This window comes from Labrus mixtus, chromosome 16 (genome assembly GCF_963584025.1).
Source record: "Labrus mixtus chromosome 16, fLabMix1.1, whole genome shotgun sequence".
NCBI classification, from domain to species: Eukaryota; Metazoa; Chordata; class Actinopteri; order Labriformes; family Labridae; genus Labrus; species Labrus mixtus.
In genome coordinates this window covers 8617583-8635605 of record NC_083627.1, presented here as the reverse complement: position 1 = coordinate 8635605, position 18023 = coordinate 8617583, and the positions used below count along the sequence as shown (strand labels likewise).

Below are 18023 nucleotides of genomic sequence, written 5' to 3'. Positions count from 1 at the left end.
GCAGTACCCATTTTAAATGCTACGTGTCAGAGTTACATCTCGCTCCTTCAAAAAGAACATATTGTATAATTTTCCAGCGTGCGGTTTTGCAAAGTATTGAAGGAGGAAAATGTAGACTACCTTTACTGAATGCTTAATGGCGGCGTGGTTATTGAAATATCACCAGCGCTGGCTGAGGCTGTGTTTGAAGGCCCCAATGTGACCTGTGTCTTTTCACGAGGCCAGGAAATCTTTCTGACACCCCTGCTCAGCTGTCATGTTCAACACAAGATGTAGAACTTTCTTTTCTGTGATAACTTTATAACCTGAAAGTGACAAATAAACACAATGCAATATGAAATGGAGAGATTGTTTTTTCTTGCAAAAATGTACTTCCTGTTTGCATTTGTTAGCAGCCCAAAAAGGCTGGACCTGAATGCAGCACTTTTCACGTATATAAAATAATTTGTACATTGATCTTTTTTTCACTCATTGTACATGAGTTTCTCTAGATATCACACTAGGGCAAAAACGTTTTAGAGGTTTGTTTATAAAATATTTAATTTATATATACTGCATGGAGCAGGGTTACTGTATATTTGTGTTTCTGTACACCATCCCCGACTGCTACCCATGCTGTATGGGAAGAGACCGTTGGTGATGTTTGCTGTGGCACACTGTCTGCAGACAGCTCTGTGTAAAACAACACAGCCAGGCGGCAACACCGCCAATACCAGACTGGCAGCTTACAGGGCGCTTCCTGCCGCAGGTCAACATTTTTTCATAAGTCCAACAGGCTTTAAACAGCACGTCTGCACGTCCAGACACTTCTGGACACAAGCAGAGCCGAAGCCCGTGCTACACCAACAGAAGCACAGCTCCCACATGTACGCCGTAATCCAGAAATTAATCAAGGACTTTACTCTGATACTTTCGGAGACAGACTGGCAGTGTGAGCTGAAGTCGTCAGAGTTGTCAGAAGCAGGGGTGGACTCAGGCGGTCTGAGGGGCGGGAAGAATTAAGAGGGCACCGGCTGCATGCAGTGTGGCACCAGTGTAATGAGTTCATTGTGAAACAGATACGGACTCTCATAAGTATTTAAATAGCTTATTTTCTCATTTCAGGCATTCGGAGGGAGATTCCATTATTCATAAAACTGGGCCAAATCTTTTATATTCTAGGATCACAGCCTCTAAGTGTCTGACAACATTACAGAAAACATCCCTGCAGAGATCGTTTGGTTGCAGCCATAACAACCAGTTTCATAACTGCAGGCTGAAAGAAATCTACTGAAGCGAACCTAGAACGCAAACATTTTACTCCGCGTTACTCTTTGAAAGAGTTGAGTTTGAGTTTTTAACGTAACTTCAAACTGTCACATCCTGTGGTATGTCTGCTGCTGGACTGGACTGCGGAGACAGTTTTAGAGTGCTTACAGGAGGAGCTTGCAGGTATGAAGTCGTCTTGAACCTGCCGTGCTCCCTGTGGCACTTCAGACTCTGACAGCTTCATGCGGCCCGGGTCCAAACGCAGCGCCGTGCTCAGGGGCTCTGAGAGGCATGTGATGGATGTGCGGAGGTTCCTCTGAGACATGTTGGCTCACATTGCATCACGACGAGCTGCTGCATTCGGGGGCAACTTCGGGATAAAACATAACAGTGTCCACCTTTGGTATGCAGAATGTGAACTTGTAACCTGTGGAGGTATGGTAATGGGTTAAAGACAGTGAGTTTTACAAGATCCACAGCCCAGTCTGGCAGTTACTGTGGTCATGTCAGGGTTAACTAGCTGTGCAGAATGACATCATAAACATCCAGACCGCCAAAGAAAGTAAAAAGAGTCCTCCGATGGACCACCTGTAGAGGGAAACATACATTATTATGACTGATGATGACTTGCACTCTGTGACAGGTCAAACAGAGACACAGAGAGAGAGAGATGAGTGGGATGGTGAGTTTCTTGAAGATAACTGTTATGTTACAGAAATGAAAATTGCTCCATTTAACGTGGACCCACCAACATGATCAAGAGGATCACTTTTATTTGACACTTTGAGGAGAGTGAGTCTGTAAAAACCTGCAATGAAACGTGTCTCACTCCGCCTGTAGAGCTCGAAAATTCACTCAAGAATTTCTCTTCATGGTTTCAGTTCCCCTTCAAGAATCCATGACCGTGTCCAAACTTCTGAGTTGAAACAACGAACGCGAATTTTACACATTTCCAAGCTCCAAATGTTGTCACCAGCACCCTTCACGGGAGTAATTTGCCTTCAATTTTGTACAGCGGAGAGCGATAGAGACATGTCGTCCATCCAGTGTTTAGCACCCGTGTGTCCAAAAGAAACTCAGCGTGGTGGTTGGAAAAGCCAAACGAAGGTTCACCATTGTTTTGGAATGAGCTTTAGCGTTTTGGTGTTTAATTTTTCTCTTTTTTTGCCGTCATATCCACGTGCTCCATAATCGCTGAATTGTACCCACTCCTAAACTCACCTGTGTGCTGTCATTGGCTGGGGGACACCATATCCGCTCCACAGCCAGAAAAAAAGTCCTGAGTCAACCAAAAAGAAACAAAAGAACAAAATCCATTTAGAGGTCAGGGTCTCTGCAGACACGGTGACCACCACACATGTATGGAGGCCCAGATGTGATGACTGAGCGGCATTACTTTAGTATAAGTCTATGTTTCATTTTTAGGGTTAAGCTACTGACTCCATCTTTAAGAAGGCAAACTTGCTTGATTTAAAATAATACATTGCAAAGTTTGCACCTGAAATTTTCACTTCTATGCATTAAGTCACTCGCTGGTGGGGCAGTGGTTAGTGTGCCCCCGCCCCATGTACGGAGACTATAATCCTCCAAGCGGGCCACTCAGGTTCAAATCCGACCTTTCCCACTCACTCTCTGTCCCTGATTTCTGTCTCTATCAACTTTCCAATCGCTCCAATAAAGGAAACGAAAAGCCCCAAAAATAAATCTTTAAACCAGGAATGAAATCTGTTACAATTGTTTATTGTTGTATGAAAATCTTAAAAGACAAAAAGGCTTAAGAAAATGAAGTAAATGAACCTTGTGGGAAATAACAAATACCTTTTCAGACAATCTAAATAAGCGCAGAGGTTATGACGACGAGCTCTTAATAATTAAAAACAGCTTAAACCTTTGAGAATGAGTGAATGTTTCTGCAGGAAGTGACAGCAACCTTTTCAAATAATGAAGCTGTTTCACTGAGACGGTGAGTTAGGTGGAGTAATAGTGTGTGTGTGTGTGTGTGTGTGTGTGTGTGTGTGTGTGTGTGTGTGTGTGTGTGTGTGTGTGTGTGTGTGTGTGTGTGTGTGTGTGTGTGTGTGTGTGTGTGTGTGTGTGTGTGTGTGTGTGTGTGTGTGTGTGTGTGTGTAGGCAGATGGAGCAGATGCTGCTACATCAACAACAGCGTCTCGACTTGCTGCAACACGGCAGCTGCCTCCCTCCAGGCTACAGCTCCCTCGCCCCTCATCAGAGCCTCTGTGACCGGATCAACTCTGCTCTCATACAGCCGGTGACACCGTCAGCACGCCCCCTCCATCATGATATACTCATGTGTACATGGCTCGGCTCATAAAGACAGCTTTTACTGACATCATATCCTCCTGATTACTCTTAATGTCACAGATGTGAACATGTTGGCGTTTATCATTGTGTTGGAGGAGGAACCGGCAAATTAAAAACCCTGTCAACATGGACTTCAGCTCAGGGCTCGGAGGGAAACACACGTTACATAACGACCATCATTCAGGAATATGAGACATTTGCTTCTTTAATATCGTAAGAAAAATCAGAAATGCACAAATTTAGATGAAGAAGTCTCATTTCAAGACACTTATTTTTTACTTATTACAAATTCAGGCCTTTTTTATGCATGGATGGATGGGCTGCCACCATCGGCCTGTGTGTTATAAAGACTACTGGCTGTGGGGACAAAGGATCTCCTGAACCTCTGAGTCCTGCAGGGCAGTCCACTGCAGCTACTTCTCTGGCCTGCCATGACGTCATGACTACCACTGTCCTTTCTTTGGCACGTGTCTCAGAACCTCAATCCTCAGTGAGTCCCTACATCTGCCTGAAACTGACCCAGCCTTCATTTATATCAGCTTGTTGAGTCTTCTTGTCAGTCATGTTGTTGGTTCTGTTAGAGTACACTTTACTTCTATTATTCAAAACTCTCCACTTTATTAGTTTCGGTAAAAAAAAAAAAAAAGGAAGATTTCCACTTCATTGAGTTCAAACTCGTTGACATTTTATTGACAAAACTGACTTGATATAACAAATTATCTTCTGTACACATCTTACTTTACTCACAACAAAACAAAAACAGACTGAAGAGATAACACAGCGGACAGGGTGAGATTCATCCACTTGCAGCCACTTGGAACGGGTAGTGCTGGGGGAAATCATGGATGAGCTTCAGAGCTTCATTATACAGCTCTAAATCTGAAGGGGGGGGGGGGGGGGGGGGGTGGGAGGACAGAAGATTGAGTTGAGATTTACAATGGATGGACGCTGCTGTGTTTTTAAAGCTGATGTAACTAATAAGATGAAGACGTACCGAATGTGATGCCTTTGTCCTCCCGCAGCATGTTGTACGTGGAGGCCATTATCACGCCTTTGTTTGACACCATACCGATCACCTCCACAACGCCGCTCATCTCCTCATCCAGCTGCAGGAAAAACATAATCAATGCTGGATTTTAAAGTTCTTTTGCTAACCCCCGCCTTCGATTCAAGCCTTAGAAATAAAATCAGCCAAGCAGTTTTCTTATATCTTACAGACTTTTACACCCAGATATAAAAAAATGGAAAATTACACAAAAAAGACGATGTACACAGGCTACAGTCCTCAAACTGTGAGCCTCGCCAAGACGTTCTGAGGAGGATTGTTAAACAGAACCCATTTTGATTGGTCGAGACCAGCAGGTCAATCTGTGTCCGTCCAGACAGTAAGACTTCAGAGCACCGGATTCTAGTAATCGCCCACTAGTCTTGACAGACCAATCACAATTCTCGATAACAAACTGGTGTGGTGTTGAACTATGACGACTGTGGGTGGATTTTAACACCACAGCGCCCGTGTGTGGGGTTTCCAGGCCGCCTTATGGTCGGTGCAAGACACAGAACCAATGTTAATCAGGCAAGTTGAGTTGGTGACTTCTGTGCCCGTCGGGAAGATAAGAGCATTAGTGAAAGGTGCTCAGAGCAGATAACACGTTTGAGGTTATTTGTATTTTAATGTCATAGTTCTGTATTTCTTTTGGATTCTTAATAAAACATTTTCATATTTAATCTCCTCTGTGTTTCTTATTGCCTTTGTTGAGATATCGTGTTTCAAGCACTTTGACTTAACTTGTTGTTTAAATGTGTTTTATAAATAAAAACACCTGCCGTACCTCGATGAAAACGGATTATATTTTCATTTACAATCTTTCCAGGGTACACATAATTATCAGTCACAGCAACGTTGCCCTCCAACGAGGAAAACATTCACATAAATGTTGCCCTCAATAGAATATACAGCAAAAGCAATGGCGCCCTCTAGCGTCCGATCAAGCGAACTGCACTGTGGGAGAACAGCACATTATTTTTTTTTACATCAAGCTGTTTATGATTTAACCTTAAATTATGACAATATTTCTGGGAATCACAATATATAGTTCTTCAAGGAACTTAAAAAAAATAGGTGCTCTGATCTATGTCAAAAGAGTTGCGTTTAAGTAACCTGGTTTCTTTCAGTTGTGTTTGTCATCTGATTAAATAGATCGTAAAAGTCACTCACGGGTTCGTTTAGTTCAACTGTTGCGATCTGTCCGTCTCCATCAGACATGGTGAACGTCTTTCCTGTCGGATGCACCTGAATAGAAACACTTTGGGGTTAATTACAGAGGATCTTAAGTGCGCCATGCTCCTGTAAACTGACGCGAACTACAAACTAAAAACGCACCTTCTCCACGCGTCCAACGAAGCAGACCGGCTTGCTGATGTTCTGTGACAGCATGGAGCAGTTAATCCTCGTTTTCGGGACGTCCAGTATTCCTGCCATCTTCACGGTTTGATGTTTTTCGCGTTTCTGGACCCGGGTACAAAGCGATAGCGCGCGCGGGAAAATGTCGAGTTCGCTGTTTTTGTGTAACACGGCAGCCCGCGCGGGCGGAGTGTCTACTGTTACATTCAAACTGATGAGGGTCTTTGAACTACGGCACCCCGCGGGGTTCAAATCGAACGCATCGAATTCTTACAACGACACATCCGTTGTGCGCCAACATTATATTCCCCGAAAACATCATTAATTAGTTCCGTTGTTGACAGCGTTTAATTTAAAATGTAAGTCTTAAGAAATACAGCAAACTAATAGCGATAAACACACTCGATAATGATTAATCGGATCATAATTTATGAATAAAAAAAACTGAACATGATTTACGCCGTTTTACTCCTAGAATAGACCCCTTTTATTTTATTCTGTCTTTAAGTTTATTGTGCGGTTCATTATCCCCCGTTCTTTCAAATATAAATCATGATGTTGTTGCATCACTCGTCCAAACATTGCTGGACATCGCCACATCGCTTAAATAATCATTTTTTGGAAATAAACTTCTGGTGGGAACTTTAGTTGACATTTAAAGTTTCTGCACGAACGCCGCTTATGGGGCGACGCGTGACGTCATCATCATAACAGAATAAACACGGATGATATTGGACGGAGAGGAAGTACACTTGGAAGACTAATGAGGTTATAAATTGTGGTTTAAAATTAGTTTAGCGAAACTAACTCGTAGTGGAGCTGAACTTTAACCGAACTAACGTAGGCTAACTCGCTTTCCTCGATAGTTTGAGACCATGAACTGACTTCACTTCTTTATGTTGAACTTCAGGACGAAGCACAACGACAGTAAGACACGTTTTTAATTTCTGAGGCATTTAGCTTTTTGTTGTTAAGTGTTGTAAAGAAAGAGAAGATTAAATGCTCACAAAGGTGTAATAAACATAAAACTACATGTGATATATGTTGCACTGCGGTGACATCCGGGTTAAGATGATGAAGATAATAAAAATGAATCACTTCAAAATGTTTTTGAAACATGACCAATATTACAACACATGCTTTCATTTCATTACAGTTACAGATGCACCGATCCGATACATAAGTACTGATACTTTGTATTATTGTTAATAGTTTTATTGTTGTTGTTGTTGTTGGTATTATGTGTAAGTCTCCCCAAAGCTGTAGTTAACCCGGCATTGCGTTCCTCACTGAAAGAGATTAAAATTAAAATAATTCCAAGAGATTGAGAGAGATGTATTATTTTAAACTTTGTTCTGGCTGCACATACAAACAGGAAGCAGCAACACCTGTCAACATTTTCAAAATAAATCTTTCATTTGTACTTTTGATCAAATAGAAGGAGCTGTTCCATCTCCTCTAAATGTCGTCATGGAGACGATTTGTGGATACTTCAGTGGCGGTTCAGTCTGAAAGTCTTAAAAGCGAGAAGACTGTAGGAGTTGAGAAAGATCAAAGTGCCCAATGATGTTTCTTGATCAGTGACGTATCGGCGTCTTCAGTCCGATAACCGATACGTAAATACCATCAATATCGGACCTGATACCGACATTAGATTTGTATCTTTCCCAATCTCTAACAATTATTTTTCTTTGCCTAAGAAAGACGAGTATTTGTGCCTGTAAGCTTTTGAACTTTACATTCTTATCTTTTCTAACACTTCACTTCCTGGCAGCTGACAATTATTTTTAGCTCTACCTTTGATTTTCTCCGCACAGGGCAATCATCATGCTCAGTTTTCTTCAATGATTTCATATTTGATTTTCTCCGCACAGGGCAATCATCATGTTCAGCTTTCTTGGACTCCGTAAGGACTCAAAGAAGCCAACGACTGAGAAGGAAGTAGATGGAGGCTTCGTCATGATTGGTGAGAAACACACAACATCTGTCAGTTTTATTTTTTACCAGCATCAAGTAAAAACTGTTTTTGTCATGATAAAGAAAAGGGATGTTAAAATGATGTAAACCATTTTGAAAAGTCTAAAAAAACATCGTTTAAAGATTCACTCCTTATGTTCCAAGAACTTTTGCAGGTAGAATATTTTGTACCTAATGATGGCTTTACACAGGGAATAATGTTGAAGTGACAGAATTTAAAAGCTGTTTGGGGTGGTGTTCCTTTATCAAAGCTGTATTACATGAAAAGGGATTGATGGCAAGGTCAAAAACCGCAAGCAACACATAAGCGCATAGGTTTTGCGCTACATTTCCTGGAAGGTTATATTACGACGTTTCTCAGTTGTCATCCCTGTCTCGTGATCATATCACACACGTTTCAGAGGGTGTTGCTTTGTGTTGCAGACATTGAATCATCTTTTATTTTTTTCGGGATTGAAAACAAACTCACTTGAATCTGATGGCCCCCTCAGCGGAGTGGATATAAAGATCTTAATTCATATATGTACATGTAATAATTTCTAAAGAGATATATAACATGGCCCGTTGTCTCTTTCCTGAAACATAAAAGGCGTTCACACTTGCAGAAATCTCCTGAAAAACTCCGGAGGGGGTGTATATGTGAACGCAAACAGCTCAATTTTTCGCTCAGACTTCACCCGGAGTTTCTCCTGCCAGACCCCGAGTATGTTTTCCGCAGCAAGTCACAGTGGGCTGATGTGAGAACGCAGCAGGATATGATCAGGAGAATTCACCGTCTGACAGGGATAGTCTCCCGCTGTGTGGAGTATATGTGAACAGCCAGGTAGGGAGAATATTCAGCGCTGTCCTCCTGAAATGATCAGGATATTTTCAGGAGTGCGTATATGTGAAAACGGCTTTAGAGTTTCACCTTCTAAACAAAAAAGTGCAATAAGAAGTGGCTTTTTATGAGAGATCAGACAGTGGATGGAGTCAGAAATCAGGGAGAGAGTAAGAGTGGGGAAATGAGCCACAGGCCGGATTTTAATAGTACAGTGTCTGTACATGAGGCGTGCAAACTAACCACTAGGCCACTGGCGCCCCAGTTGTAAGGCTTTTATCTAATTCTGTAGTTCACACTGACGTACCTCTAACTAACCCTGAAGAAGAATGTATACTTATTTAGATTCAGTATTTATAGATGCCCAGCAGTGATTGTACATTCTCCCGCTTTATATCCAAGCCATCTGTTTGAACCTAAAAACACAACAAGCTCACATGAATCGAGGCTTGTCCTAAATTAAACATGACTGTACTTCATCATCTCCCAGATAAGTGCAGCATTCTTCTTCCTCGTGGGTGTAATTGTTGAGCTGGTATAAAAGACACAGATGGTCAGGAGCTGCGTGTTATTTTTGGCAGAGGAGAACAACAGTCGAGGCCACGCTTCTTTTTTTTTTTTTTTTTTTTTTTTTTTTTTTTTTTTTTCAGACCGAGGCGGCACACTGAGCTCACAGACGTTCACTCTAAACCTCCTGCTCACCGTCCAGTCATCTTATCAAAGGTAGCCTTAGAATCAGCAACGTGCTGGTTACATGGCTTCAATAAAGTCAAAGAAAGATCATGGTGACACGACTTCCAAATATAGCTCGGTCAGATATGATCACCTGAGGTTTTCATTAGAGCTGGAAGACGCTCTGAGGTGTTTAAAAGTGCATTTGTTCCTTTAATGAAGTTTGGTCGTTTTACCTGGAATATTGGTATTTTTAGACCCCGGCACTATTTTTACACATTTGGAGGTCTTGGTGACTAATAGGTAGGAAAAGTCTTTTGAGTTTCTCCAACCAGCAGCAGGAGAACAGACTGTAGTGGCTGCATCGTAACCTGAGAGCTCTTTCTAGCCCCGTTTCCACCAAGCGGTCCCGTTCAGTTCCCATTTATCGGCGTGTCCACCGTCAAAAAATTGGGAATGGTACCAAAATAATGAAGCCACCTGTTGTCAGACAATCTGAACAACAATCTGATCCTGTCAGTGATTAAAAAGAACATTTGGTGGACATACTTTGGTTGTGTGCACTTGCCTGCGAGGATAACATTTTCATGAAGACGTGTTAGCCACAAAGCTAAGAAATAGCGGATCTTCCCTTTAACTCCTGCAGTCTTCGGTATATTTGGACTGAACAGAGCAGATGTCCAGAGCTGAGCTGAAAGTCTCACGCAGGACGAGATGACGGGTGCAGAGCTCTTGACCGTTTGAAGGCAGGCCGGAGCGAGCTTCAGGCTGCGGAGTCTCAGCAGGTCCAGCCTTTTGGTTCACTTCTGCCATAAAAATGTTCCCCTCTTCTCTCTCTGTGTGTGTGTGTGTGTGTGTGTGTGTGTGTGTGTGTGTGTGTGTGTGTGTGTGTGTGTGTGTGTGTGTGTGTGTGTGTGTGTGTGTGTGTGTGTGTGTGTGTGTGTGTGTGTGTGTGTGTGTGTGTGTGTGTGTGTGTGTGTGTGTGTGTGTGTGTGTGTGTGTGTGTGTGTGTGTGTGTGTGTGTGTGTGTGTGTGTGTGTGTGTGTGTGTCTGTGTGTCTGTGGTTATGCAGGAAGAACCCTATCACGTGAAGGAAGACTTAAAGAGAGTTATTTTCCAATCGATTTCAAAACGTATCATGAGATATCTAAGAAACAAGGTTTAAACAAAAAAAAAAAATCAAGGTCAAATTTTAGGAGCTGAAAGAACTGAGGGTTGAGTCAGCTTACATTCTTTTGTCTTCACCTTCGCTTGTGTTGCAAACTAAATTTTCATCCTTTTGATGCTCCAATGATGTCTCCACAACTCACACAAATGTGACTAAAAAAATTCACCCCCCGTACAGTGTGTGCTGGTCGAGACATGAGCTAATCAGACCTGTTTGTAAACATGTTAGTTTCTGCTGTACAAACGGCTTTTTTGAATGTGGTGTGCATGTGACATTCGGTGCTTCTGCAGCCCGCCTCAAGAAGACACTTGGTGAACTGCAGGATTTTGCACTTCTGCGTCGGCTTCAGTTTTTTTTTTCCACACGGGGAGGTTGCCGCTTGGGTTGACCCCCCGAGGAAGCTCTCGTCTTTCAGCGGGGACGATGCTGTGGAGACACAGAGAGACGGTGACGTCAGTGGGAATGATTTCACTCTGTGGAAACACTCCGTTTCACTCTGGAGAGAAAGAGAGGGACAACAGATTTTCACTCTCATGTTCTCCCATCAGTCTCTGTACTCACTCAGTGTTTTTGGGCCGCTTGTCGAGGAAGCTCTAATGAACTGGCTCATTGTCTGCAGCCTGCTGGGAGCGTAAAACCTTAAAATAGGAAGAGACATGAGCTAAAAATAACTCTCAGTCCAGCACATTTTAATTCAGTTTCCTGGTACATCTGAAGCTCTTTTTTTCTACACTGGTATGAACATGCTCATCAACCATAGTGGACATATTTGAATAAGTAGCCCCTCCCCCCAGCATTTCCAAAAACCTTTAGGGTCATTTAGACCCCCAAAATCTGCGAAAATGTTAATGCCCTTTAAGGTAACCCTGAACTTTTGGAAAACTGTGTGCAGCCTTCACTATAGCAAACAAATCTCACTCAAATAAAAATGAAAAGTTTGATCTGCAAGACATCAGAATAAAGAGAAAACACAGACGTGTGGTTACAGAACCCGTAGAGCCAGAGTGACGACTTTACATCTTTTGTTTTGTCTGGCTGCGGTCGTAAATCTGAGAGTTTCCTCATAGTTCTGCATAACCAACAAAAAATCTCTTATAAAAGCTTTTGTGGATTTATGTACCGCTAAGCAACTTATGACTGATCAGGTTACCTCTTTGTGTTTGGAACACTGAGATGCTTTAGAGGGTCAAACTGAGGCTACAACAAAACATTCTCCTCGTTATTAACCTGTAAACCTTCTTAATGGGTGAAAAATGTTTGTGAAAAAAGGTCAGAAAATATAAGAAACGACAATATCCCCAAAGTTGTAAACATAAGAGGATACAAACAGGGAAAAGAAAATCTATGCGTGGGAGAAAACAGACTTCTTCAGTGTGACATCTTTCGATTTGAAATTAAACTGCAACTCCGACCCCCTAGTGTTTAAAATGGGTACTGCAGTCCAAATTCTAAACATTGTACAGAGCTGTCTCCCCCCCGCCCCCTCCTCTCTAGAGTCGATGCTCTCTCAGGTCGCCATGTGGTGGACACTGAAGCTTCAGTGTTTATCCAGCTCTGCATCGGTCTGTAAACCTTTCTGTGTTCTAACCTCTCTCCATTTTTCAAAAGCATCTCCAATATTGATCCTAGTTTGAGCACGTTTCTGCTCGTGGAGCTTATTAGAAACATGCAGAGGCTTTTTTAGGTCGGTACAATCACTTCTATCTGAACCAGTTCTCTTGCTCGCTTCCATCGCTGCAACACCTGTTGACCTGATAACTGCTCTCATATCTGGCAATCCGAGGGGCGTCCAAATCGGCCGTGTGGGGGGTGCCTTAAAACCGCCTACCTTCTCTGGTCCAAACAAATCCAGAGCATTCAGGAGCAGAATCTAAAGTTAGAAGGAGGACATACTGACTGCTGCATTGTTGTCAGAGAAGCCAGCACTTCAACATAGCATGTTTCCTTAATGTCTGATCATATAGTAAGGTCACTTTATCATTTCACTCACTACACATCTTACAGATTGGACCTTTAACTGTCTGACTGTTCCAGCTTGGGATTGTTCCATTGTTTTTTTTGTGCTGTCAAGTTTACAACACATCTTTCATAATCTGACTCCTGAACTTTGTTTTAACTTTAACATTTCATTGATGAGGAATCTGTTGCCTAACTGTCAATTAACTTGCATCCTCTGTGTGTCTTGTTTAGGAGAGACGATGGAAGAACAGAGGAGGAAGATACAGAACATGAACATCGCACATCCGTCAACAAACGTCATCGTGCAGCCGTCCAGGGTGAGTGTGTCATGATGGGAAATGGACTTCAAAGTGCTTTTACGTCGCATATCACACCTACACATTCACACACTGATGGTAGAGGCTGCTGTGTAAAGCCACCGTTATAGTATAAACTAATACAATCATACGCTGCCGACAAAGCAGCGAGAGCAACTTGGGGTTAAGTGTCTCCCCAAAAGACACATCAGGCATGTGGCTGCAGGAGCTGGGGATCGAACCCTCAACCTTCAAGTTGAGAGGCGACCGACCCTACCAACTGATCCACAGCCGCCCACAATGTTTATATAATAATGAAGATAAGCTGTGTGATATTGCAATCAGCATCTCGATAATCAGTGCAGTATTTAGTTCTTATATCAGCACAGAGTCTTGAAGTCTTGTTTTTCCTTCATGAGTGATTCAGCTGTGACACCTGTTTCTGTTCACATCCCAGCTGCTCTGTGGTTCATTCACAACTATCTGCCCTGCTGGGATGTCAACATGTGCTGATGGCTGAGTTTGAGTGCCACTATGTGCCTCCAACATTTAATAATTCACTCCGCTGTCTTTAAAACTGAGCTGTGCTTGCCAGTAGATTCTCATTCTTAACACAAACACCTCATTGTAAATCTATTAGCTTTTAATTAAGGACATTTTTGCATCTGTGAAAGTGAATATATGGGCATACATGTGTTACGTGTGGCATCATGGAGCTCCCACACGTCACACAGTCAGTGAGAAAACAGGACCTGTTGCTCGGCGTGTCGCTCCACCCTCCCTAACGCTGCCGCCCCAAAGGAAAGCTCTGCCTCATAATTACAGAGGAATAACCATTTCCTGTTACGACATCCCTTTGGCATTTAATATCACATTTACAATGTCACTTTAATTACATGCTTAAAAGTTCAAAAACAAAGTCTCAAATCTGCCACTTTAGATAGATTTTTAGATCCAGGCCTGCACTGCTCTGAGGGAGGTAAAAACTCTAGAGAGAATGTCATCATGATATACCAAAAATAAAACTGGTTAATATATCACAACTTTTTAAGAATTGCACGTACAAATCTCACCTCCAAAAACACATCAAGCAGCCCCTCAATAATTCTCTCTTCCAAGTGCTAAAAATATGAGAGCATCCTCAGTTTAACTTCTCTGTGTCACCTTCATGAACTCCCTGCTGCAGCCTGCATGTGTAAACTCTGCACACCGTCCAGTTATAGCAGCATATCTGTCAGTGTAATGGAGGGGACTACGCCTCTGCTGCTTCCTTCCTTAGGATGTTGCAGAACTGAAAGCCGGTGTCTGAGCGCTCAAGATACACAAACCATGACTAATGTCAGGACTAACTATAACATCTATGATGATATGTGATGCTTTTGTTTACCTCCAGCAGAGCAAATGTGAACTTTGAACAAAACAGAGCAAGAAATAAAGTAACTGATTGAAGGATGGATGGTTTTGCTCTCCAGGGGTGCCGTTAGCCTAGCGGTTGGTGCACGCGCCTCATGCGCAGAGGCTTAAGTCCTCGAGAGCGGGCGGCCCCCGGGTTCGAATCCAACCTGTGGCTCCTTTCAAGCATGTCGTTCCCCACCTTCTCTCTATCTCTCTCTCTCTCTCTCTCTCTCTCTCCCGTTTCTGATTCTATTCACTGTCCTGTCTCTCAAATGAAATAAAGATGAATCTTTAAAACGAAAAAGAAAAACATCTCTCCGGGCGTTTCTGCTCGTTTGGAGCATCAGGGTTTTATAAATTCCCTCAAAGTCAAAGGTCAGAAATGTCAAGATGTTCAGCATCACAGGAGCGGACCCAAAGATGGCTCCAGTTTCATTAAAAATGAACTGATTTCAGTTTGATGAAACCTGTGCCTTTATTTTTATTTTCTCTGCTCGTGCAGCTTTGACATTTTACTATTTATATTTAAGCACAGTACACGATTCTACTCCTGATATGATGAAGCACATCCACTGCTTCTTTGTCCCAGTCTCATCACATCCATAATAACCATATTTAACAACCATATTAAAGCTTTGTTGTCAAAATCCGCACCAATTAGGAACAGCACGTTCACATCTTTAGCCCTATTCAGACCTGCCCGTTCAAGGTGTGATATTTACGCCCCCGTGACGCCTCGCCTTTACTGTGAATGTCATGGAGGCGTAATGAGGGGATTAAGTGTTCCCACCTCTGTACCATCTTCAGAGGCGTTACAGGGACGAGACAGGACAGTTTGACCTATTCTCTAAATGCTTAATGGACTTGAGCTTGTATCATACTTTTCTAGTCGTCCGACTACTCAAAGCGTTTTTACACCGCAGGTCACACCTCCACATTCACACACTGATGGTAGAGTCTGCTGAGTAAAGTGTCCATCAGTATGAATTATTCCATTCATACACACTCATACGACGCAGATGAAGCAGGGGGAGCATCTTGGGGTTAAGTGTCCTGCCCAAGGACACATCGGACATGTGGCTGCAGGAGCTGCAACCCTTCTAGTTGAGAGACGACCGACTCTACCAACTGAGCCACAGCATCGCCGAATGCAAAAATGAGAAATGAAACCTCCCCACTCTCGTTATGTTATTATTTCCAGCACTGATACTATCTCTACAAAGATATGTTTTTGTCATGTATCGTTCCTTTTAAACGAAGCTCAAAGTAACAGTGTCATCGTGAACTTCCCCCTTTTCTGCTTCTGCCTCTGTTCACTAACATTGAATCTGTTTCTCCTTCCCCTCACAGTCTTACTGTCCACTTCCAGCTCAGGCCACAAACCTCCCTGCAGCTTCACCCGTCTCGGCTCCAGCAGCAGGAAGCTCAGCGGTGGAAGCTGCTCCGACTCACCCTGACCTCCTCGGGGACATCCCCTTCACTCTGGCTCCTCACGTCCTGGCCATGCAGGCTGGATTCCCCCTGATCCCCGACGTGCTGATGTCCCGGGACATAAACTACAACCTGGCTAGTTTTCAGTACGACTTCACTTTAGAAAACTCCGTGCTGCATAACGTCTAGTCTTTTCAAATTTAAACATCAGGTATGGTGATAGGAGTCAGATTGTTGGTTTTTCTGGACACTCCACAATAAGTGGAACAAGAAAATGTGATTCTGTAGCATTAAGATCAACTTAAAGGTTATCCAAATGACATAAAACAAATCATTTCTGTAATTACAAACAAATTTAAGCTGTCACGTTCTTGCCCATCTTTAGAGGAAAGGAAATCAAATAACGCTGGAAGGGACAAACGGGAGCAAGAAGCTTTTCTATCTGTTGGTCTAGTAGATCTGAGCTTGACTTTATATTCATAGTTAACTTCATTCTCATGGTGTTTCTCTTAATGTTAACAAAGTTAGCAGCTGTTCAAGCTTTAGATCAGTCAGATGTAAAAAAAAAAAAATCTAACTCATCACTTGGTAAGAAATGGGAACATCGTCCCAAAAATGTTGTAAGGGTAAAGTAGAAAATTAACAGGCCTTGTTTATGGTTTTAAAACTCAAGTGTCCCAGATCTTTACCCTTGTTACTGTAGAACAACCAACTACGGAAAGTGAGTTGGGTCAAAGTTTAACCAAGGAGTTGGTCTATAAACTGTTGTGGGTGGTTTACAATCATAGAGGATGTAGCTCCTTCAGTAACTTTAATCACAATAAGTTCCTCTGATGTCTACAATTCTGCTTCCTGCACCAAATCCAACAAGTCCAGACAAAGTTTCATGTTTGGGCCATTTTGTTGTGTAAAGCCTCGGGCTTGGGTTGGTATATTAGTAAGAATTGACTCTCTTAGGTGCCAATATTCTGCGTCTTTATATTTAACCGATTGCAACAATAAGTACACAACACGAAGAGGGAATCACCAAGAAGACTTTTTCAGTCAGGTGTGAACACATTTGGACTTTGAAGATGTAAAAACAGAAGACGTCTGCACGTCTGGGTTACACATCTTGTTTTTCCTCTTGTGACTTTTTTTGATGCCTCAAATTTGCCAGATCTCAGCGATGAACTTGTTACCAACAATCCCCCCCAAAAACAAAACAAACCCTCAGTTTAACCGAAATGCAATTTATCCCTGAATGATGTTTGATACGTCTTTTGCAAAGCCCTCCGAAGTCCTTACGTCTTCTATTTTTAGAAAGTTGTTTCATTTCAAACGGTACCAAAGAAGGACGGTTTTCAGGTCTTTTGAGAAATGTGGCGGTGAAATAATGAAGCAATAACTATCATCGAGGCCGAGTGTTTGAACGAGAATTCATCTGCCGAGCCAAATCCAAGTTTTCTGTCGAGTTGTTGCACAGATAGTTCTAACTCGTGTTGGATCTATTGAAAGATAAATAGTGATGTACAAACTGCACCCTGTAGAGAATATTAAGGATGTTATTGAGTAGGTAATAGTTCTATTTTTACACTACAAAAACAGCCATTATGTAATAATGAAATAAAAAAGTAATTATGCTCATATAAGCCATCTGTTATTCCTGCCCGTTTTCAGCAGGTGTAAATGTTCCTCGGCCTTCGATCATTTCGATCCAGCTGAATTGTTTTTGCCCATCTCCGTTCGTTTGTGTTATTTATTCTGTCTCTGTTTTCTGCTGGTCCGTCTGGGTTTTCATCGCACACATGGATTTTTCAACTTCTTGTTTGGGTTGATGTGTGCATTGGGGTTTGATTTGTATTTATTCCCACGGAGTCATTGCAAAGAATTTACCAAACCCCCTTTTGATTTATTTGTACCTGATCAAATGTGTTCTCTTCAAACCTGCCGTGCCTTTCACAGACTGTCAACAAAACGTACATTCAGTGATTATTTTCGAGGGAAATGCTGAGATGTCTATTATTTTCTATAGTTTAATCTGCTCTCTAATTCTCTCTGTAAAGTTTGTACTGTACCTGTTGATGCTGATAATGTGTTCCTTTGGTTGTGACTTTGGACTGCGACTTATGTAGCAAATACATTTCTAGGATGTTGTTGAACTTGTTACTGTCTCTCAATGATTTGTCCATGCTTATGATCACATTAAAGGGGACATATTATGAAAAATCCACTTGTACTGTGTTTTTAAACACATACACCTGCCTATTGTTTTATTCTAATGTATGCACACAGTTTAATTAACAAGCATAAGCCCATCAAATCAGGTCAACCTGCAGCTTATTAGCATTGGTT

The 18023-nt window shown here is 42.2% G+C and overlaps 2 protein-coding genes across 4 annotated transcripts in view; one reads left to right on the top strand and one right to left on the bottom strand.

Annotated features, from left to right (window-relative positions):
- Nucleotides 1-17897, top strand: part of umad1 (UBAP1-MVB12-associated (UMA) domain containing 1) — a 177867-nt gene extending 159970 nt beyond the window's left edge. Inside the window, exons 1-4 of one of the 3 annotated variants that reach the window (XM_061059166.1) lie at nucleotides 6660-6898; nucleotides 7846-7937; nucleotides 12799-12884; nucleotides 15609-17897. In XM_061059166.1, the coding sequence (XP_060915149.1) occupies nucleotides 7856-7937; nucleotides 12799-12884; nucleotides 15609-15878 (438 nt within the window). In that variant the 5' untranslated portion in view covers nucleotides 6660-6898; nucleotides 7846-7855 and the 3' untranslated portion in view covers nucleotides 15879-17897. Of the gene's footprint in view, nucleotides 1-6659; nucleotides 6899-7845; nucleotides 7938-12798; nucleotides 12885-15608 lie in introns of those variants that run through there. The other 2 variants (XM_061059165.1, XM_061059167.1) reach the window with 2 other exon arrangements.
- rpa3 (replication protein A3) lies at nucleotides 4231-6105 on the bottom strand. The gene is made up of 4 exons (XM_061060223.1): nucleotides 5951-6105; nucleotides 5786-5860; nucleotides 4562-4673; nucleotides 4231-4446 (listed from the first exon to the last, which is right to left on the bottom strand). The coding sequence occupies exons 1-4, from the start codon at nucleotides 6047-6049 to the stop codon at nucleotides 4364-4366; spliced, it is 369 nt and encodes a 122-aa protein (XP_060916206.1). The 5' UTR covers nucleotides 6050-6105; the 3' UTR covers nucleotides 4231-4363.
- Nucleotides 17898-18023: the final 126 nt, after the last annotated feature.